Source organism: Acinonyx jubatus, chromosome B2, assembly GCF_027475565.1.
Source record: "Acinonyx jubatus isolate Ajub_Pintada_27869175 chromosome B2, VMU_Ajub_asm_v1.0, whole genome shotgun sequence".
Classification (NCBI taxonomy): Eukaryota; Metazoa; Chordata; class Mammalia; order Carnivora; family Felidae; genus Acinonyx; species Acinonyx jubatus.
Genome location: NC_069385.1, coordinates 63,698,753 through 63,721,886, shown reverse-complemented (window position 1 = coordinate 63,721,886; position 23,134 = coordinate 63,698,753). Strand labels below are relative to the sequence as shown.

At 35.1% G+C, this 23,134-nt stretch overlaps 1 protein-coding gene across 3 annotated transcripts in view; it reads right to left on the bottom strand.

The window, feature by feature from the left end:
- The window catches only part of MMS22L (MMS22 like, DNA repair protein), a 125,551-nt gene that overhangs the window by 96,053 nt on the left and 6,364 nt on the right, over nt 1-23,134 (bottom strand). For 2 of the 3 annotated variants that reach the window (XM_015077788.3, XM_053222445.1), the window contains exons 7-10: nt 20,893-20,983; nt 18,685-18,815; nt 17,090-17,203; nt 6,554-6,730 (exon numbers count right to left, since the gene is read on the bottom strand). In XM_015077788.3, the coding sequence (XP_014933274.3) occupies nt 6,554-6,730; nt 17,090-17,203; nt 18,685-18,815; nt 20,893-20,983 (513 nt within the window). Of the gene's footprint in view, nt 1-6,553; nt 6,731-17,089; nt 17,204-18,684; nt 18,816-20,892; nt 20,984-23,134 lie in introns of those variants that run through there. The other variant, XM_053222446.1, reaches the window with a different exon arrangement.

Sequence of the window (23,134 nt, the reverse complement as noted above, 5' to 3'; positions counted from 1 at the left end):
CCTCATCATACCCTACCATCCCCATCATAATTAATAACAATTAATAATAATTGTTCAGAAGGATGAACCCAAATGACTCATAAAAGGTTAAAGCATGTACAATATTCTTGATTAAAAAAAATTTTTTTTGAAATATTTATTTTTGAAAGACAGAGAGAAAGAGCACAAGTGGGGGAGGGGCAGAGAGAGAGGGAGACACAGAATCTGAAGCAGGCTCCTGGCTCTGAGCTGTCAGCACAGAGCCCAATGTAGGGCTCAAACTCATGAACCAGGAGATCATGACCTAAGCCAAAGTCAGACGCTTAACTGACTGAGCCACCCAGGCGCCCCTGCAATATTCTCAATTTTAAATGACTGGATAATGTTCGTGTAAGATGCTCATTACATAAAATTACTAAACAAACATTTCCTTAATAAAGGTACTCAATGACTGTGGTAGCCCCTCTCTAAAATGGCCCCAAATGACCCTGTCTCCTGGTATTCATACACTTATTTAACCCTCCACCCCCACCCCACTGCACACTGTGCCAGGGTTGGTCTGTTATCAAGAGAGCATCAGTACTAATAGGAGTGTTGGTATGTCATTTCCAAGATTAGGTTAGAACACAATGAAGCTTCCATCTTAATGAAAATCTCTTGTTGACTCCGTCAGGGAAAACCATAGTGTGAACAGGCCTGAAGAAGCCTATGTGATGAGTAACTAAAGCCTCCTGCCAACATGAGAAAGACTGGAAGTGAGTCCTCCAGCTCTAGTCTTCAGAGACTCAAGTACCTGCTGATAGTTTACTACAAACTCATGAGGGATCCTGGGACAGAACCATCCAGCTAAGCTCTTACTGTATACCTGAGCCTTAGGAACTGTGTGAGATAATAAATGTTTGCTGTTTTAAGCTGCCAAATTTTGTTTCACAGTTAGAAATAACTGATACAATGACTCAGTTATTTTTAGCAAAAAAAAAAAAAAATGATTGACCTTTTCAGATATATTTATGTAAATAAAGTGAATACAAACCTTTTATTAGGAGAGAATGTGTAGTAAAGAATTTGGCCTTACCCAAAGAGAAAATCTGGCCTTTATCCTTGGCTTCTGGGGAGTAATTTCTAGGCCCTTGGAATGTTATACCTGATAGGGATATCTTTGTTTGCCGGGGAGCCTAGAGTCATACTGGATAGTCTAACAATGTAATTGAGGGTGGAGGCTGGCCACAGCCCAAAACCAACAATGTGACTTAGGCTAAGGGCTGTGCAGACCTGGAAAGTTGATCTGAAGATTGAGATTAACCGTGTGGGCAATCAATCCATCACATCTATGTAATGGAGCTCCAATAAAAACTGAACACTGCAGCTTAGGCAAGCTCTCCTGGTTGGAAATACTCCCTGCATACTGTCACACACTGATGCCAAGAGACTAACGTATCTTGACAACATGGGGAGAAAACAACAGGAGCTCCACATTTGGTACTTCTCCTGGACTCTACTATATACTCCTCCCTTAGCTAATTTTAATTTATATTCTTTCCCTGTAATAAACCATAACCATGAGTGTAATAGCTTTTAGAGAGTTCTGTAAATCTAAGTAAATTATATGGTTTTGGGCATTCTTGAGCTTGCAATTGGTGTCAGAAATGAGCAGCCTTGGTAACTGGTCCTAAAATTCTCTCAAAAAAGAGATTATTTTGTTTTAGAATACTATATGAACACTGTGTTAAAGTCTTTACATTACTTCCTCAAAAAAAAAAAAAAAATCTTTCCATTTCACAATTTCCAAACACAATTAAGTCTCAGAGAGGTTATGTATATATACATACAAGTCAGAGCAAGAATTTTGCTCCAAAGCCAGTATTCTTCCCATTTTCTAATAAACCTCCCCTCACCTTTCAGCAATTCCCTTTTATATCACTCTTGACTAAGAAAACATCATCACTAACCCCAAATAAGCAGGGGTTATGACAGGACTACTGTATTTAGCTTTATAGTTTCATAGTGTTAGTGAGTATATTTCAATGATTCTATTCTATCAAGGCATTTGAATCACAGGAATTATAGGTAAGTAATGTATTCTTGTCCAGAGAATTTCAACTCTGTGGATCAGTACTGTGGCTATAATCTAAAACAAAAATAAACCATAGCTCAGATTAAAGAATGACAACTATATCATGCCCAAATCAAGTCTAAGAGACTGTATCAAAGGACACAGATTTTTTCTCCACAGCAAAACTGAACTTTGAGCACCTACATTTTTTTTCTACATACTAACTTATATAAAACTTAATCTCTCTGACAGAAAGGAAATATGGGGCGCCTGGGTGGCTCAGTTGATTAAGCGTCTGACTTAGCTCAGGTCATGATCTCACGGTTTGTGAGTTCAAGCCCTGCACCGAGCTCTCTGCTGTCAGCACAGACCCTGCTTCGCATCCTCTGTCCCCCTACCTTCTCTCTCTGCCCCTTCCTTCTCATGCTCTCTCTCTCTCAAAAATAAATAAACATTAAAAAAAAAAAAAAGAAAGGAAATAGGAAGTCATCAATTTTGGGTTATGTTTTATATCTCTTATCCCACCATCCAAACTAAGACAACCACTTAAGCTTCAGGACAGGTCATGTCTCCACCACAAATATAAAATAGATACCCCATTCTCCACTTCCAGCAGACAAGGTAACTTGGTGCAGCTCTCACTTTAAGGTTATATTTCAGACTTTTTATCTAGTCACCATTTCAGATGTTTCGAAGATGAGCATCAGCTGGCCTGACATCAGCAGGGAAAGTACTGTTAAACTGATTCCTGCAATGCCCCAAAATATTTCTTCTCTTTAAACTATATTTGCTTTTAAAATAGATGGTGGCAATTGAGAAGATAACACACTCTTATCTAGGTTGAAAGAAAAACCTTAAATAGAAACACATGAAACTCTAAAGCCTCTAGTAGGAGAGATACCAAATTTTCCTTACAAGCTTACATTAATCAATTGGCAAATTTTGTGATTAAATGCACAGCAAAAGTTTAATCCACAAAAAAGCTTTTAGAATAAAATTAAAAAATGAAGCATATGTGAAACCTATTTAAAATGTTAAAATTTTGAGATGCCTGGGTGGCTCAGTCGGTTGGGTGTCCAACTTCAGCTTGGGTCATGATCTCGCGGCTTGTTCAAACCCCACGTTGGGCTCTCTGCTGTCAGTGCAGAGCCTGCTTTGGATCCTCTGTCTCCCCTTCTCTCTGCCCCTCCCCCACTAGCACTTTTTCTCTCTCTCTCTCAAAAATAAACAAACATTAAAAAAAATTTTTTTTAATTAAAAAAATAAAATGTAAAGATCTCATCTTGTGAGTGGAACAAAGCAGGCTTATTAATGCATGGCCATTTTCTATATGGTAGTTGGCTGTGATACTATATCATAAAAAGAAAAAAGAATTCAGAAAATTTTCAAAATTCTGATCAAAATATATCCCAGATCCAAATTAACATTCTGCATAATCTCTCTGAAAGGATGAGTCAATATACCTTTACATTCATAGATCAGAATGATTACAGGACTTCTGGACCAAATTGAGACACTTGAGAGTAAAAGGAAAATTAACCAGATAAGAGGATAATAGGCATAACAGAAACTGTCCATGGCAAACTGGTACACACGGTTTCCATACTGAAGTTCTATTCATGAGAGAAGGCGGTCTTTAGGAGAACCCCAATATCAAATTTATCTAAGTGACAAAAGATAGGCTGACATTTAACTACGGTGTACCTCAGTTTTGTTACTTGTAAAATGGATATGTTACTCTCTCACCTACTTCATGTTACTTCACAGATATAAAGGCTGCTTAGTCACTGTGAAGTATTAAACACTTAGCAAATGTGGGGCGCCTGGGTGGTTCAGGAGGTTAAGCATTTAACTCTTTCGGCTCCAGTCACGATCTCAGGGTCATGAGATTGAGCCCTGCATTGGGCTCCGTGTGGAGCTTGGAGATTGCTGATTCTCTCTCTCTCCCTCTCCCTCTGTCCCTCCCCCATTCATGCTTGCTCTAACTAAATAAATAAAATTTTTAAAAAACCCACAAAACACTTAGCAAATGCAATATGCTGAAGGCATCACCCCTAATGAAAACTAGTATCAACTAGACAGCTTGAGGTGTTTTTTTTTCTCAAAGATATTAAGAAGTCCAGAAATATCTGAAGTTCTTTGAGCACTCATGAATACAATCCAAGTCTGTTTTACACATATACATATACATTATACGTCTCTATTATTTTTATCATATGAAAGGTTCTTTTTCAAATATGATGGCATTTTCCTCTTAAAACCTTCTATATAATTTAAATTAAGATTCTTAAAATATATGTATTTTAGCAAAAGAAAATCATACAGGAACTGATGACATATTAAAAGACGTAGATTAAGCTATTTTAAACACAGACAATTCAATTACTATCTTGATTCAGGGCTAATAAAAGCATTAATTCCTATGAAATTCTCTGTATGAAACAGAAGAGTGATTTCAGCAATGCAACTGTACAGTACAACAGTAATAGTAATGATATATATTAACATGGCTAGATTACGTACCACATGTGGGTGTATGTGGAGGTCAACATCAACCACCACTGAAATACACCATTCACTCGCATAAGTGTTAGCGGCAGTTCCAGCAAGCATTTATAACCTGAAAGCATGCTCCCTGAAGCAAGAGGCAATAAATCTGTTTCACGTACATCCTATCATTGGCACCTATTATTATGATAACCACCTTAATGGTAACTCAAAGGTGCTTTTAACTAATTACCGTTTTTATTTACACCGATTAAAATCAAAAATATGTACTGGGGAATTAAAATGGGAAGAGAAATAAAATGCTGATGTAAAGACATTATTTTATAGGTAAATTTTTGAGTTACTTTAATGTTCTAGTATTCTAATGGTTAAAAGATGTGAAACATTAACATATTAACTCCACAAAAATACTCAGTGAAAGGCCTACTGCAATAATAATGACAATCTGCTAAGATTTATGGAGTATTTACTACATATCAGCATGATAAGAACTGATGTACAAAGGACATATAATCCTTTTCTCTGGGATGCTCATTCCACTGATCCCTCTCAATAAATTGGTATAATGCTTAAATACATTAATATTGATCTGTGTGTGAGTTTCTCAGAGAACTTTCTGATTTATTATTTTAATTTATCTTGGGATCTCCTGGAAAGCTTTTTATTATTAGGCGGATCATTTAGAAGACCTTTTGAGGTCCTTTCCATTCCTATGACATAACCGTCAATGCTAACTGACCCTCAGATTCCATGCATGATTTCCGAGCTGACTTTTTTCAGTATTCAAAAAGAAGAAAGTCTGTCAAGGAACAGGTTTCATAAGCAATGATCTCCATACCTGATAGAGGATGAGAACCAAGAAACTTTTTACAAATAAGAATTCCCAAATTCCAAACCAGATTACTAAATCAGGATCTCTAGAATTGAGATCTGAAAACCTGAATTTTTAAAAACTTCCAGGTAGGTCTGATGGATGATAAGCCAGATTTGGGAACTACTCCCCACCCCCCCCCCACCCCCCAGAAAAAGGTAAATTTTGAAAATCAGACACATTAGCTTCAAGATTCCATATGTTATAGAACTGATGGGCTAATAGAATACTACACTATTCACTTCTGAACATGGAATAATTATACACAAATAGAGCTTCAAATAAATATGTCTACCAGCTAGTTCTATTCACAGGGCTTTTTAAATAACACCAAAAAAAATGTTTCTAACTAGAAATATAAAATCTATTTGAAGTAAACCGCATGGTTGTTTAATAGATTAAGATATCTTTATGAAAAGCTTCCCTAAAGAAGCATTATTCTGAGGAAATAATTTTACCTAATTATTCACAGAAACTACTAACTCATTACTGGAGACATGTGCTTTCCCTTCATCAATTTTACAGATTTTGGAAGTAAAAGGCATTTTCTGAACATTCAATCCCATGATTTTTGGAAGAGGGAACACAGGCTCAGAAAAGTTGAAGTAATTTACTGAAGGTCACACAACTACCTAGTAGCAGAGCCAGGACTGGACTAGATCTCAAGTCTTCTACAAGGTGCTCTTCCTTAAATAGTAAAAACATAAAAATTACCATTTTTCAAGATGTTTAGGGAAAGGTCTACCAACTTCTAGATTCAGAAGCTGAATTTTTCTCTGTAGGATTGTGATCTACTTTTATTTTTAATTTGTTTTTTTAATGTTTTATTTATTCTTGAGAGAGAGAGTGAGAGGGAGGGAGGGAAGGAGAGGGATAACATAAGCGAGGGAGGGGCAGAGCAAGAGAGGGACACAGAATCCGAAGCACGCTCCAGGCTCTGAGCTGTCAGCACAGAGCCTGACGTGGGGCTCAAACTCACAAAGTTTGAGAGATCATGAGCTGAGCTGAAGTTAGACACCCAAATGACCCACCCAGGCGCCCCTGTGATCTACTTTTTGTTGTGTTTCTGTGCTCATTTACTAACGTGTCTACAAAAAATACATATTAATAATATGAGAAAGTTTAAGAAAATAAAATCTTACCATTTCATCTTGTGTTCCATGGCGATCAAACTGGTAAAATGATGCTACATGAGTGATGATCCACCAACTAAAACCTAATGGATCCCTGGGCTGGATTATAGGCACAGAAGGTCGTCTTCGGTCACTTGATTTGTCAAAGAATGTTTTAAGTAGTTTATTCAACCAGTTCCAAAATGACTATAGAAAGAGAGGTAATATGATTCAATTACACTAAGAACATAACCTTTGGTTTGGGTTTTTTTCTCCATTTGTATAATAATATATACACATAAAAGAGAAAAAAACCCATGTATGTGAAATTTAAAGAATAAAAATACACAGGTTAAGAATTATTAGAACATGATTAGCAATCTAGAAAGATTCTATGTGTTCCACAATCACATCTTCTGCCATCCAGGGGAAATGATTATCCTGACCTTCATCATAAATCATTCTCTTGTTTTTTAAGTTTTGCCACATAGGCCTATAAGCCTAAATCATATACAGTTTGGCTTCCCATCACCACTTTTTTATCCATGTTTGTATTCTTAAGTGGCCTAATACTATTCTTTATAACTTGCTTCTTTTCAAAGCATCGTGTTTCCGAGATTCATCCATATTGCGTATAGGCCTAGTTCCTCAAAGTATTCCAAAATATGACTATATGATGAACCATTTACCTGATACACTGTTGTTGAGCATTTGATGAGTTTTAGTAAGTTTTTTTTTCTAGTAGTTTGTTCCATCTCATAAACATTTTCAAGTTATTAGGCATACAGTTAATGACAATATCTCAACTTTTAAAAATATCTGCAAAATCTGGTCATGTTCCTTTTTAAATTTTTAGTATTGACTATGTAATCATTTCAAGAGAAATTAGCCAATTTTAGTAACTTTTAAAGAACCAATTTTTGACCGTTTTAATCTTTTTCTGTTTTGATCTTTGTTATTTTTAATTTTACAAATTTGTGTTAGTTTTATTTGCTACCTTTTATTTTCTTTGGGTTTATTATGCAGGGATTTTTTTTCCCTAACTTCTTGTATGATGAATTCTTTTTAAGTTTATTTACTTATTTTGAGAGACAGAGCATGTGTGTGAGTGGGGGAAGGGCAAAGAGGAAGAAAGAATCCCAAGCAAGCTCTCAGCTATCAGACCAGAGCCCCAAATGGGGCTCAATCTCAGGAACCGTGAGATCACAACCTGAGCCAAAATCAAGAGTCAAATGTTTAACTGAGCCATTGAGGCGCCCCTATGATGAATTCTTAGCTCATTAATTTTCAGCTTTTCCCCCCTCTAACATCTGTATTTAAAGTTATAAATTTCAGGGCTCTGCAATGGCAGAGGCTGATGGAACTCTCCCTTTCTCTCTAACCCTCCCTACTTGAGAGAGCTCACTCTCTCAAAAATAAATTAAAAAAAAAAAACAACAACATAAAGTTATACTTTTCCCTCTTTATCTTTAGCTGCAGTCCCAAAGCTTTAACTAGTAGTATGTTAGTTATCATTTACTTCAAAAAATTTTACAGTTTCCACTATATTTTCTTTCACCTATGGGTTAGAAATGTATTTCAATTATTTTTTTTTTAACGTTTATTTAGTTTTGAGACAGAGAGACAGAGCATGAATAGGGGAGGGGCAGAGAGAGAGGGAGACACAGAATCTGAAACAGGCTCCAGGCTCTGAGCTGTCAGCACAGAGCCCGACGCGGGGCCTGAACTCACGGACCATGAGATCATGACCTGAGCTGAAGTCGGACACTTAACTGACCGAGCCACCCAGGCGCCCCTGTATTTCAATTATTTCTAAGCATATGTGTATTTCTTCTTGTAATTCAATTTTTATTTTCATTTAATACTATGTTCTTAGCCACATAAAAATTTAAATTTGCTTTATCTTCCTGATAAATTGAACCTTTTATCAGTACAAAATGACCTAATGCTCTTACTGGTTTTAAAGTCTAATTTTCTCTAATGTTAGTTTAACATATTACATCTTTTTCTATTAATTCTGAACTCTTCTATAGTTTGTTTTAGCTTATCTCTTATAAACAGCTTACATTCTGTTCTGACAGTATATTTTTTTAAATGAGCATTTAGTAGTCCACTAATGTAATGACTCCTACATTCAGTTTTAAATCTACCATCTTATTCTGTATTTCTATTTGTATACCTATTTTTTCCACAAACACCTCCTTCTTGAGTTCTTTTGGGTTAAATATTTTTCTTTTTTCCCCCTCCACTAGCTAGTACATTAGTCTACTTTCTCTTCTTTCAGTGATTACCTTACAAATAACAGCATATAGGCAAATGTCTTGATAAGTTAATACATATCTTCGTTCTCCTCTTAAAATAAGTACCTTAAAATACTCATTATGCCCTATCCAACTTCTACACCAGTATTACTTTGTACTTTAACTATTTCTTAATTCAAACAGATTATATTACTGACTTATACAAAACATTTACTATTTTCTTTGCACTTTATTCCTTCATACATCACACCACCTCTGCCCTGCCCCCAACTCCCCCAATTCAGGCACCATTCTTCTAAAATACCTCTTTTAGAATTCCCTTCAATTCTGTTTCACTGACAGTAGCTTTGTTTCACCTCACCCTTGAAAGATTTCACTGGTGAAAAATTTTAAGTTGACAACTACTTTGCTTTAATACAATGAAAATTAACATTCCCACTGACCTCCACTGCTGTTAAGAAGTCAGCTGATAGCCTAATTGACATTCTTTTGAAGGTAACATTTTTCTGTCTGAACGCTTGTAGCTCTTCTCTTTGTCTTTGATGTTCTGCAGTTTCACTATGATGTAGCTAGGTCTGTTTTTTTTTTTTTTTTTTTAATCCTAACTGGAATTGATTTTCTTAATGCGACAGCTTTTCTTAACTATGGAAAATTTTCTGTCATTTTCTCTTCAAGTATTTTCTCTGTTCCACTTTCTACTTCTTTGGAGCTACAATTAAAAGCATTATCATATCCCCTCTATTCTCACATGCTGCATGTAGCCACCAGGTCTCTTCTATTTCCTATAATTCATAATAGTTCTTCAGTTATTATCTTTCCTGACCTTGACATTTTTGAGGAGTACAGGTCCATTATTTAGATTTAAGTTTCTTCATAATTAGATTCACATTATATATTTTGGCAAGATACCAAAGACACATTTTTCTTCTTTAAGTGCATCACATCACACACTGAAGGTACATAATATCCATTTGTCCTATTATTGGTTAACTTTGGTCATGTGGGTAAGGTGGTATCTGCCAGATTTTCTAAACTGTAAAGTTACTGCTCCCTTTGTAACTGATAGTGTAGATACTTATCCAGCTGTAAAAATATTGTTTTTCGTCATACTTCTGGCAGCCATTGAGGATTCTTGCCTGAAACAGTTACTAAGGAAGTTGTCAACTGGTGATTTTCTAATTCTATCACCAACATCTACATTTATTAGGAGGAGTTTCCCTTCTCTCCATTTATTTTTCATTTATACCAGTATGAATCCATAAAGTCTTACTGTATAGATTACAATCCTTTGCTATCATTTTTTTTTTTCAACGTTTATTTATTTTTGGGACAGAGAGAGACAGAGCATGAACGGGGGAGGGGCAGAGAGAGAGGGAGACACAGAATCGGAAACAGGTTCTAGGCTCTGAGCCATCAGCCCAGAGCCTGACGCGGGGCTCGAACTCACGGACCACGAGATCGTGACCTGGCTGAAGTCGGACGCTTAACCGACTGCGCCACCCAGGCGCCCCGCTATCATTTATTTTGTTTCTCAAATTATCCCAGGTTTAGAGTGTGGGAGATCTTCATGTTGGCTCTTTTGTCCTTCAGAGGTGTCTTCTTTATTTTCTGAGTACCTCCTTAGTTTCTGGTACAAAATGTTCCAGGTTCATTTTTTTCTGTTCATGCCCCAGCCTGGAAGACCAGTCATTTGCCAAAGGAACTTTGTTTCTTGTCATTGGAGATTGGTCTTCAAAACCAAGACATTGCAGTTTCCTGTTACTCAAATACCATCGTTTGTAGGCCCACCTATTGGATAAGGTAGGAAATGCATGTATGCGCACGCACACACATGCACACACACACACACTCACTTCTAGTTCTGATGATTAGAAACCATTATTTCATACTAATATCTCAAATTCTATTCCTACACATTATCTTTCACTCTACCTTTCCCTGTTTCCATATTTGTAACTCAATTTTCCAACAGTGGCAAAGTTGGCTCTTAATCACCCATGATATATTAATTTGCTCAGTCCTAGAACCCAAATAAAGATTTAAAATTGCTAACTCATATATAGCACTGTAAGACAAATCTACAAACGAGTCCAGTATTTGCAGTTCATTACAATTCTTCTGTCTTTAGCCTTAGAGCACACTGTCAAAATAGTGCACTCCAAATTGTCTAGGTCAGTCCTCCCCCCACATCACTTCTCCCATGTGTTACTCACTTGTAATACAGTTCGGTTTAGGTGTTTCTCTTTATGTTCCAATGAATCCCTCTTCCACGCACCTTGATTTATTTCTGGAGCATGTTCAAGTTTAGCACAGTTCTAAAATCATAACACATTCAAACCCTTCCACTGCACTGTCCCTCACCAATCTCCCATTCCTACCCACTGATTTCATAGTTCTGATTTGTCTTTCCAGTATTTATCTGTGCACAACTAATCATATGCATTTACTATTTTCCCCATCTTCATACACAGAAGGTAGCATCCTATAAATATTCTTCTGCACTTTGCTTATGTAACAATAAATCCTGGAAATCAAATGCTTCAGATATTTTATTCAGTCTATTGAACACAGTACTCCAATGTGCTGATATACCATGGTTGGTTCAACTAGTCTGTGTATGGGCCGCTAGGTAGTTTCTCATATTATGCTTTTATAAACAATGCACTAAAGAGCCTGATGCATATGCATTTTTTCTGAATTGCTAGACGTATATACCAAAAATAAACTCCTAGAAGTGGGATTGCCAGGGTGAAAGTTATAAAATCCTTGGCCCATACATTTTGAATCTTTGTGGGGTTTTGGGTGTTTTTTTGTCTTTTTGTTTTTGGTATTAATGATGTTTTTATTTCACAGAAAATTTCTTTAACAATCTTTCTGTGACACTTAAACGTGACAACATATATAAATTTATGCATATATGTGGCAGCTAAAATATAATTTGTACTGGTCAGAAACGCTATGATATTGCACATGGTACAGCACTGGTGCCCCCTGCCTCATTCATGGCAATTTGGGGAGTACACATAAAATATATTTAGGTCTATTTCCCCAAAGAGGAGTGAATTAATTCAGCTATTTCTTTTCTTTCTTAAATATGCACTTTCTTACATAATCGTGTGGTAGGAAAAACATGAGTTGTAGCACCAAATAAATCTGCATTTGAAGTCCAGTTTATCATATTCTGTTATTTGAACAGTTTACTTAACCTCACACCCACTCTACTTTCTGGCACATAAGAAATATCACTCAAGGATTATTTATTAGCTTTCCTTCTGTGAAACTGAAATCTAATTGACGTTTACTAGATAATGAGTGTTGGGTTTTCAGGAAAACAGTCATACAGATAGATCTACAAAAGCTATGTGTTTAGAATATTTCCTGGAACACAATTATGTCCTTGATGAAATTAGTTTATTTCCATTCTTGGAATTCCCACATAATTTGAGGTGTATGTGAATTTGCAAACCTTCCTGAGCCTTCAAGAGGGTTCCCTAATTGCTTTATACACTGTCCCCTTGGGAAACATCATCCTGTTGGCTTCACAAAGGTCAGCAGGAGCACAGGCAGATATGAAAATAACTTAAAAGCCCTGAACTGCCTCTCCCCTTTAGATAATTTCCTTAGAACATTAGTTCTTTGAACACAGACCTGATTGCAGAAAATGTCTCTTCCTCAGCAAGAAAACTCCAAATCCCATTCAATCTTCACCTACCACATTCGGTGGGGGGGATGCCAGGGGGTAGGGAGAAGGAATTAAATACTTTACGGAAAAATGTTAGTGTGTATATGCATGCGCACATACGCATGTTTTCTTCTTTTAAAAACATAATGAGGGGGGCGCCTGGGTGGCTCAGTAAGTTAAGTGCCTGACTCTTGGTTTCAGCTCAGGTCATGATCTCACGGTTAGCGACTTTGAACCCCACAACAGGCTCCATGATGACAGCTAGGCACCTACTTGGGATTCTCTCTCTCCTTCTCCCTTGCTTGCACTCTTACACTCCCTCTCTCAAATAAACAAAAAAAGTTAAAAAATGTAAACATAATGAGGGTATTGTATAAATTAATGTTGTCACATCGTAAAGTTTAAAAATCTTTGTACAACATAAAGAAAGAAAAAAAGTCTCTGCCTTCAGCAGTCTGGAAAGCTGTTAAGAACAGGCCCTGTGTGGAGCTTAGACTGCTGTCAACATTCAGGGAATGATCATGTCTTCTGTGATATCATTAACTCCCAGGTGGATGAGGAAGGGAAGCAGCCCTGTTCTTGAAATTTTCAATTGCTTTTTCTGTTTTTCTTTCTTGGTTTATCCACATCCATCTCGGTCCCCAAAGACACTGCATGTCAGATAGTACAAGGAATAATTTTCAACTAGCTTCTTTGCTGTCTTAGAAGAAACTTTTTGCGGTTTTGTTTCCTTTGGGTTTGGTCACTTTTTCTTGGTCTTGAGCTTTCTATCAAGGGAGTATGTCATAGTTCCAGTCCATATAATCTCTGTAGAGTGAAAGATGGGACCTACAACACTTTTCTCTAAGCTGAAGGCTTGCTCTGTTGTGGCATATTGTTTATTCATTATGGAGGCTGAAGTCCAAGATCAGGGGTCCTTCTCTAGAGAGCAGACTTCTGGCTGTGTCCTCACAAGGAGGAAGGCTCTTTGAGTCTTTTAAGATATTCCATTGTTACCTTCCGTTGTTTTTGAAAAGCCTAGTGCAGGTCAGATTACTTTGCTCTTTTAAGTTATTTGGTCTTTTCGCCTAGAAAATTTGAGGATTTCCTATAGGACCTAAAGTCATGTTTGAAATCAAACAGTTTTAGTATGGTATGTCTCGGGATGAATTATTTGGAGTTAATCTTACCAGTTACCTGGTAGGCCCCTTCAATATGTAGAATTAGCTCTTCTTTTTTTCCCCCAATAACTGTTTTCTTGGATAATAGTTTTGAGTGTTAGCTACACCCTATTGTTCTGTTTTCTTCTTTAAAGACTCCATTTACACATATGGCTATTTCCTTTTTGCTTACCTTCCATTTCAGCTATTTTCTAATTCTTTATATTCCTTGCATGTTTTCTGCCTTTCTTTCATATCCCTGATTAAATTTTCATTTGAGTGTATTTTTCTTGGGCACCTTGTAATTTAGTCAACTCTAAATTTATTTTTCCTTTCATTTCTCTCCTGCATTCAATTTATTCTTTTCATTCATTTCTGGCTTTTACTCTACTTCTTTTTAACACCTGAGTATCTTATGCAGGGTATTTTTTGTTTTTTTTTTTTTATAGCTCCAAATGTTTGTCTATTTAATCCAGTTTGGATTAAAATTAAAATTTCCTTCTGCTTCAGGGGTGCCTGGATGGCTCAGTTGGTTAAGCGTCTGGCTCAGGTTATGATCTCACAGTTCGTGGGTTCCAGCTCTACTTCAGGGTTAGCTCTCTGCTAACACCTCAGAGCCTGGAGCCCGCTTTGGATTCTATGTCTCCCTCTCTCTCTCTCTCTCTCTGCCCCTCCCCTGCTCACGTGCTCGCTCTCTCTCTCTCAAAAACAAACATTAAAAAATTTCCTTCTGATTCACAGTTGTTTCTTGTGCAAAGGGTGTATCAGCTAAAGTGTTTCAATGCTGTTTTCTAGTAGTAACTTTATAAAGACTTGTATCAAAGTTTCCTTTTCCTTTCTTTCATTTAGTAAATCTGGACTACTTTAAAAGATTTCTAGTCCAGTGGAGGCCTCTTTTGTCAACGTACCAAAGTCCCATTTCTTTCCTGAATTTCCTTTTTCTTTTTTGGTGGTGACATTGGTAGGAGACTGGGTATGAGAACTTTGATTTGTTTTTTCTTTTCTAAGATCATTTTGTTTTTACTTCCTATACCTTTCACCACCCAATCACCAAGACTATCATTCCTTTTTTGCCTTTTTATTCTCCAGAATCCTACCTTCAAAGACTACCTACTCATGTCATGTACACACTTTCATGTTCTATCCTATAGTCAGTTCTCTGACCTACAAGGAAGGTCAGAAAGGTCAGAATGACCAACTTTCTCAGTATATTCACAACCTGGCAATGGTTTTATCTGATGACTGATGTCACCTATCTGATGACTACTGCTAGCTCCCTTCTTCTCTCCTCCAAGTTTTTTTTCAGACTGCCCTTGCTTCCTATAAAGTTTTATGGTAGAGCTTTGGTGGTTTTTACCTTTAACTTAAAACCCTTTTATCACTCCTATCCTGTAGTTAAGCTATCAACATGTTTGTGTGGTTTTATTTGTTCTTGCTGTTCTATATTTTGGGGGAGTTACTTGGGAAGATTTAGGTGTAAGCATTCATCCAATGTCCATGGCTGCTTAGAAGTCACTGCTTGAAATTTTTACTACAGTCTAGACAACACCAACTCAGGCTATAAACCTGAGGGCTGGCTTGCAATAACAAATACACTGAAGCAAGTTCAAACTGCAAAATATTAGAGTAAAGGGCTATTTTCCTTATAAATTTAGTTGAGGTCCTAGTTCCTCTTTTGGGGGGCCCAGAACTAAGGGCAGCTAGTGTATTAGTAGGGTACCAACTTGGGTCGACTCTGACTTTGTCTTCTAGTACCTTCTACGTACAAAAGCTAATGTTCAAGTTTACACAATTTAGCAACTGTCTATAAGGTCATGGGGCAGCTTCAGTCTTCAGCTGACGTTGAGTTCCCACCTACATTCAGTATTTGGTCTCAGGACTTCTCACTTTCTACAAGCTCACTAAAACATGCAAATGTTTATTGTATGATGATACCCAGTATGATTAGATTATTTTTTCAGCAGGAAGGTTAAAATGTCTTACTATTAGGCATGGCAAATTTGAACCTGAATTTAAAAATAAAATAGCCTTCAAAATCTGTGAATGATATCAATTACTTTTTACTTGTACTGCAAAAAATTAAATGCCTTCAGATTTTCATTATTTTAAGACAAGTAAGTCTGGTTACTATATAAAATGAATAACATATAAATAATTTAGGTCAAACAATAAATATTACTATGCAAATTTCTACAGTATAGTATTTTAAAATTACACCTACTGTATGAAAACTAACAGCAACAAGTACGAACCTGCACTATATGTGGTCTATATGTTCAAGTCTGAAATTGGTAAAATAAGAATTGTAAAGAAATATAAAATCCTTAAACAACAACAAGCTTTACAGAAAATGGAAAAACTGATATTTACTATGTCAATGAAACAAAATATGCTGGCAAATGATCAAAGGAAAAAAAAATCCTGAGACTGTAATACTGAAATCTCATCAAAGAAAGCTGAACTCTACTGAAAAGCCAAACTGCAAGCAAAAAAGAATTTTTTTACTTGATTATAAGATATATTAAATTTATACTTAAATTTACTGCTGAAATAATAAACTGAAAATAAATATAACACTTGTAAACTCATAAAAGTATGTTTGTTATTAGAATGAGATAGTAGCACCCAAACCCCAAATTGTGGACAATCAGAAAATTCTGAAATCCATTAAAATCAAAGACATTTTCATATAACATAAACAATTTTAAATATCATTTCACGATGAATTCTTTGTTCTTACTTCTGCCTATGAATATTTCTTTTTTTTTACTAATCCACAACAGCTGAATAAAGCTCCATTCTGAAAGATTTGGCCCAAAATGAGGTCAAAGAAAATTTCTCATGCTCTCCTTAGCACTTTCTTCCTCCTTCCTTGAAATAAGATGCCATAAAATTCTTTAATAAAAACCTATTTTAGGAGTGCCTGGGTGGCTCTCCTAAAATAAGTGGGTTAAGCGTCCGACTTTGGCTCAGGTCATGATCTCGTGGTTTCTGAGTTCGAGCCCCGCCATCGGGCTCTGTGCTGACAGCTCAGAGCCTGGAACCTGCTTCGGATTCTGTGTCTCCCTCTCTCTCTGCCCCTCCCCTGCTCACGTTCTGTCTCAAAAATAAATAAAACATTAAAAAAAAAACAAAAAAAAACCTAATTTATTTCTCTTAAAATCTAAATCTGCCATATTTCCTAACTTGTTTTCTGGATTACTAGACTGTATGAAATATTTTAGCCTAGAAGATTCTTGATAGGAAAACAACAAAAAACTTGTGAAAATGAGTCAAATCTTGCACTTCTCCGAGATGTTTCATATTACCACTTCAGGGTTAAAAATATAGTAAGTATTTGGGACTCAACTAATGATGTGCTTGGTGGTGGTGGTTGTTTTATTATAAACAAGAAACTTTGTAACATTTTCCTTGGCTAAAACCACTGCATAAATTCAATTTAAGAGTTAGGAACAATAATTAACACATCAATTTGACAACTTACCTCTGAAAGAGACCATTTACTTCTGTGTTCTAGAAGATGAATGAGTAGAACCCATAATTCTTTAATACATGGACATGGGCAGTGGTGACTCATTAATGCTTCAGAAGGCCTGACCTGTAGGGAAGAACCAAAATGAGTTCTTTAAAAGAGAATTTTATATGCCACATACCTCGTTCCAAATGTTTTAAAAGAATGATTTAGATGACTTAACACTGATGTTCAATTACATAAATTGTTTATGAAAAATGTGCCATTCCATTAAATTTTAAAATAAATCCCCATTTTAAAACCAAAAGTATACAATGAACTCATTTTCAACTTTTAAAAAAGTTTGCTTTAATCACTGATGTTCAGCAAACTTTTCCCGTAAAGGGCTAGATAATAAATATTTCAGGGAGATATAGTCCTTGTCACAACTACTCAACTCTGCCATTATTATGCAACATCAATCATAAATAATAGACTTAAAAAAAAAAAAAGGTGGGCTGTGCTCAGTAAAATTCTATTTATAAAACCAGACAATGAGCTAGATATGGGCTCAGGGCATTGATTTCCTAACTTTCATCTAATTCATCAGCCACAACAGAAAAACTTCTAATAAAATGATTAGAAAACAAATTTAATCCATTGTAAAGCAAACTAAAAAAATTTTACAAGTCAGAATAAATACAATTGTTGGGGACCTATAAAGGTTAAGCAATTTTAGATTAAGTATGTTTTTATCAAATATACCCTCAATGGTCCTACATAATGCAGAGTATATACACTATACTTGCAAGTACAGCTAGACTTCAGAAATTGATTATGCAATCACTACTTCACATATACTATATTCATGTTTCTAATGCTATATTCATGTTTCTAATGTAATACAGAGTAAAAGATAACTTAAAGTATTACTAACCCCTATTTGGTTAATCTACTAATTACATTAGTTGTAAAATTATGTAGACTAGACTTAAAAGACTTTGGTAATACATAAAACACAATCTAAATTATACAAAATTATAAATCCTCATTTCCTATAAGATTTGTGCTAAAAATCTGAAATAACTGATAATGATCTAAAAATTTCCATTGCTAGCAAATGAGTAGCTATATAGCACCTTTAAATCATTGTCTGCATTAAACACTCTGTTAGACACAATTTAGTAAAAACAAGTAATTCTCCCCATGATTCTAGACCTTTTTTGAAAACAAATAAAATTTCCCTTTACAACTGTTCACTAATTTTAGTTAACTACTCATTTATTGTATTATGTAAGAATACATGTATTGTTAAAGGGCTGGACTCTCCTACTGGAACAGAAGTTAAATGTACATTTATTGTCATAAACATCTTGTTTTTATTTATTTTTGACAAGATGGAAATTAAAAAAACAAAACAAAACAAAAAACGCCTCTGAAACATTAATTTCAGCCTGTACTAAATGTTTAAATCAAATTCTTTTCCCAGTCAACTCCCAGATAGTAATAAATATAAAATTAGGAGAGTTAACAAGTAAACAATTTCAGTTTAAATTCTTATAAACTACACACATTAAGGAGTACTTCCCTTAAGTATCAAAAATACAAATAAACTCTTAAAGCATTACCTTGTCATACCTGTTGAGTGACAGGCTTATTAAATCACAAAGAAGATTTTCACAATGTTCTTCAAATAGGCTGACATTAGTTAAATTGTCTCCTGCCAGATTCATAAACTGATGACCATATATAACTTGCTCTAAAAATATAATAAAATATATTTTTTAAAACTACAGTAGATTTTACTAATTCAGAAGAAGGGAAAAAAACTATAGACCTTTCAACTGACTTACGACAAAACTGTAACACATAGTGTTAAAAGCAAGTTTCTTTGGAAATAAGTTAAATTTGAGCACAATTCCTTTCTTATATGATCACTAATAAACATTACCTAAAAAAGTTTTCAGTTCTCTCAAGTACCACTTAATAGACTTCTCTTTTCTTAATGTGGCCTTCTTTTTTTATAAATTTTTTTTTTTTAACGTTTATTTGTTTTTGAGACAGAGAGAGACAGAGCATGAATGAGGGAGGGTCAGAGAGAGGGAGACACAGAATCTGAAACAGGCTCCAGGCTCTGAGCTGTCAGCACAGAGCCCGACGTGGGGCTTGAACTCACGGACCGCGAGATCATGACCTGAGCCGAAGTCGGCCGCTTAAAACTGAGCCACCCAGACACCCCTCTGTGTGGCCTTCTTTAAAAAGCAACAATGCAACATCATTTAAGGAAAAAAAAAATAGAGGGGAAACACTAAAAATCTTCACCAATATTTCTAACCAATAAAGACTTTAAAACATTTAACAAATGCTGATAAACTAATCACATACAACTGTTTCGTGGTATTGCTAGAGAAAACCAAGGTAAGTATACCTTAGAATATTGCTGTAAGGAAATATTTGAAATACAAAGTCCACATGAGAGAATAAATTATGTATTTGTATACATGTTTGCATGTGTATATATGTAAGTATACACACATACATGTATATACATTTGTGTATTTTTTAATTAGTTCATTGAAAAGCAGGTATTGAGATAATGGATGTCTTTATAACATAAGTAATTGAAAATTCACAAATAATTACAGAATATTGCCAAGTTGTTAATGGAATCTAAAGATACCAGAGAGCAAGACCAAGAAATAAACAGGCAATATATGAAGTAAAAAAAGTATTATCCATGATATAGATAAGCTCCTACTAATTTTTTAAAAAAGAAACATTAACAAAAGACAATAATAAAGAAAATATAAAAAAAAGCAATAAAATTATGTAAAGATGTTCAACTTCACTGGTACTCAGAAAATTGCAAAATAGATTCAGTATTTTTCATGTATTAGTTGGCAAAAAATAAAAATAACTGATAATATCCACTACTGACAAAAGTGTGAGGCAAAGGCACGCTCATCATTAGTGTACATAAATTGGGGAGAACTATGGCAACTGAGCGTTTTCAATATTAAAGCTGAAGGCGAGGGCGCCTGGGTGGCTCACACAGTTAAGTGTCCACTCTTGATTTTGGCTCAGGTCATGATCTCACAGTTCATGGGATCAAGCTCCACATTGAGCTCTGTGCTGATGGTGCACAGCCTGCTTGGGAATCTCTCCCTCTGCACCTCTCCCACTCTCTCTCTCAAAATAAATAAACAAACTTAAAAAAAAAAAAAGCTGAATGTGCCACTCCAATTCTAAGAATGTATTCTACAGAATAACTTGTACATGTATTCAAAGATGTATATATATACAAGGATCTTCTGTGAAATATCATTTGTAGTATCAAAAAAATAGAAATAACTGAAATATTAAATAGACTTGGCTAAATAAATTGTGACAGAGCCATAACATATAGGCCTTAAATGAATAAAGTAGAGCTATATGTACTAACATGAACAGATCTCTAAAAACTATTAAATAAAACATTATACAAAACACTATGACAATACTAATTGTGGTTAGTTAGAAACAAAGACAAAAATTCTACCCATGAGTTTCTATATACGTATACCAACAGAGAGTAAGTATGGAAAGATAAATGGGCCAAACTGTTCTCTTGAAAAAAGGAATAAGACTTTGACTTTTTACTTTGGTTACTATTTGAGTTAAAATTTTAAAAACTTAAAAAACCCAGAAAGCACTTATTACCTGTAATTTTAACTCCTGAAACCAATATTACATTGTATGTTAACTAAAATGAAAAAAAAAAAAAATCACCTGTAATTTTAAAAAAAATAAAGGCTTAGATTTAAAAAAGAACATAAATTAGAAATTCATAAACTTACTCAATTTTTCACCAAGCATGTGAAGAATTTCTAGCACCAGCCAATGGATATCTAAGTGGAGATGTAATAAATGCCATGATGGTGGAAAAAGCTGTGGATGACATTATCAACTGTGACTGAGAATTCGTAGTACTTTACTAGGTATTTTATAGCATGTCACAACACTCCTCCGTAAGCACAAGGATAAAGAACCAATTAACTACCCACTACTCAAAAGCTCAGGGAAAAACTCTGTCTTGCTCTTTAGAGGACTCTTTCACTAGAGTTCTTTGAAAGCATATTTTCTTCTGATACTTTAGGACAGACTCACCTTGGGGCTGCTTAACAGACTTATATTAAAGGTCCCTTCCAACCAATCTCTGATTTTACTATAGCTGCAAGGCAGTAAAATAATTTTTTAGCCACTTATTTTCATCATTTTGTTTTAGACTTTCCTATAAAATATTTTAACAGGAGAACTTTAGACTATCATACAGACCCTAATGAGATGCTCATTAAGAAACTGAAGTTAAAAGCAGTGAAGAAATTTACCTTTCAACTCATGCATTAAGATTCAAATCTAATTCTATCTGATACAAAAGCCAGTGCCCTTAACTACTCTGCTGTAGTAGGGTTGTCAATAACCTCCCTCCAGCCAACACTTGATATCACCTTACAAATAAATACAATACACATGTTCTATTAAGAGAACAAGGAAGGGGCACCTGGCTGGCTCAGTTGGTAGAACTTGAAACTTTTGATCTTGGGGTTGTGAGTTCAAGCCCCACATTGGGTGTAGAGATAACTTTAAAAAAATAAAACCTTTAAAAAAAGGGGGGGGAGAACAAAGAAGAATTACAGAGAGGGACTTGCCGTATCAACTATGCAAACAAAACAAAACGCTATACTAATAAAACAGTATTGGCTCAGGAATAGATAATAAATAAACAGAAAAACAGATAAACAGAAAAAAATAGGCAAAAGAGAAATAGATAAACCTGGTATCTTAAATCAGTGGGGAAAGCATGGGCCATTCAATAAAAGACCATTTATTAACTTATTCATTTGCAAGAAACTAAAGTTAGATTTCCCACCTCACAGCGTATTTTTAAAAAAGAGATGAATTAAAAAGATGAATGTTAGGGGCGCCTGGGTGGCTCAGTAGGTTAAGCGTCCGACTTTGGCTCAGGTCATGATCTCGCGGTCCGTGGGTTCGAGCCCCGCCTCGGGCCCTGTGCTGACAGCTCAGAGCCTGGAGCCTGTTTCAGATTCTGTGTCTCCCTCTCTCTCTGACCCTCCCCTGTTCATGCTCTCTCTCTGTCTCAAAAATAAATAAATGTTAAAAAAAAAAAAACTAAAAAAAAAAAAGATGAATGTTAAAAAAAAGTATGTTTTTAACAACAGCACAGAGATGATACACAAGAAAAACCTGACAGATATAATTACATACAAAACTGCAACCATCTACCTAGCAAGGCAGCTTAATTGTCGAAAATAAAAAGTGAACTGATGAAAATATCTATAATATGTAATACCCACATTTCTAATAAAAAAAGTATCTCTAATAAAAAAGTCCCTAGAAAGTAATAAAAGACAGATGCTTAACAAAAATAGCAATTAAATCAACACTTCTCATATATAAGATAGGTAAAATCCTAAAAACATAGTCATGAAAGATATTACTTTGTAAAATTTTTTTGTTGTTGTTTCAGAAAAGAAAAAGTACTTTAGTGTACGATTTTTTGTTTACATGTTGAAGACTACATTGCCCTGCTTTAAAAATTCAGTCTTCTGATCTTCAAATAACCTTTCTTTTCACATTTGCCTAATTAAAAAGCCTATGAATGGCAAAACTTAGTTTGAGAACCTTTCTTGGACACAGTCTTTATTTCTGCTGCTAGATAAATTATTTTTATTTTCTTATGCGCTTGATGAATATTCAGAAAATATAAACCAGTCGAATTTATAGAGGCCAAAATGAAGGAAGAATATCCCTCCTTCCATAATCTATCCATGAATTTTCATTAAGTGACATGATTAAAAGCAATTATCTATTTGATTTCTACAGATTAGACAGATTAACCTGGGAATTCAATTGGGACTCTATTTACTTTTAATATTAAATATATTGGTCCCTGATAAGAAGAGTGCATTTTGTTATTGTTCTATTTCATAGAAATATATAAACATTTATTTGTACATTACATTTTGGCAAAGTTACATTCCTAAAAATAATGTTATTCAAACTGGTAGAGTCAAACAG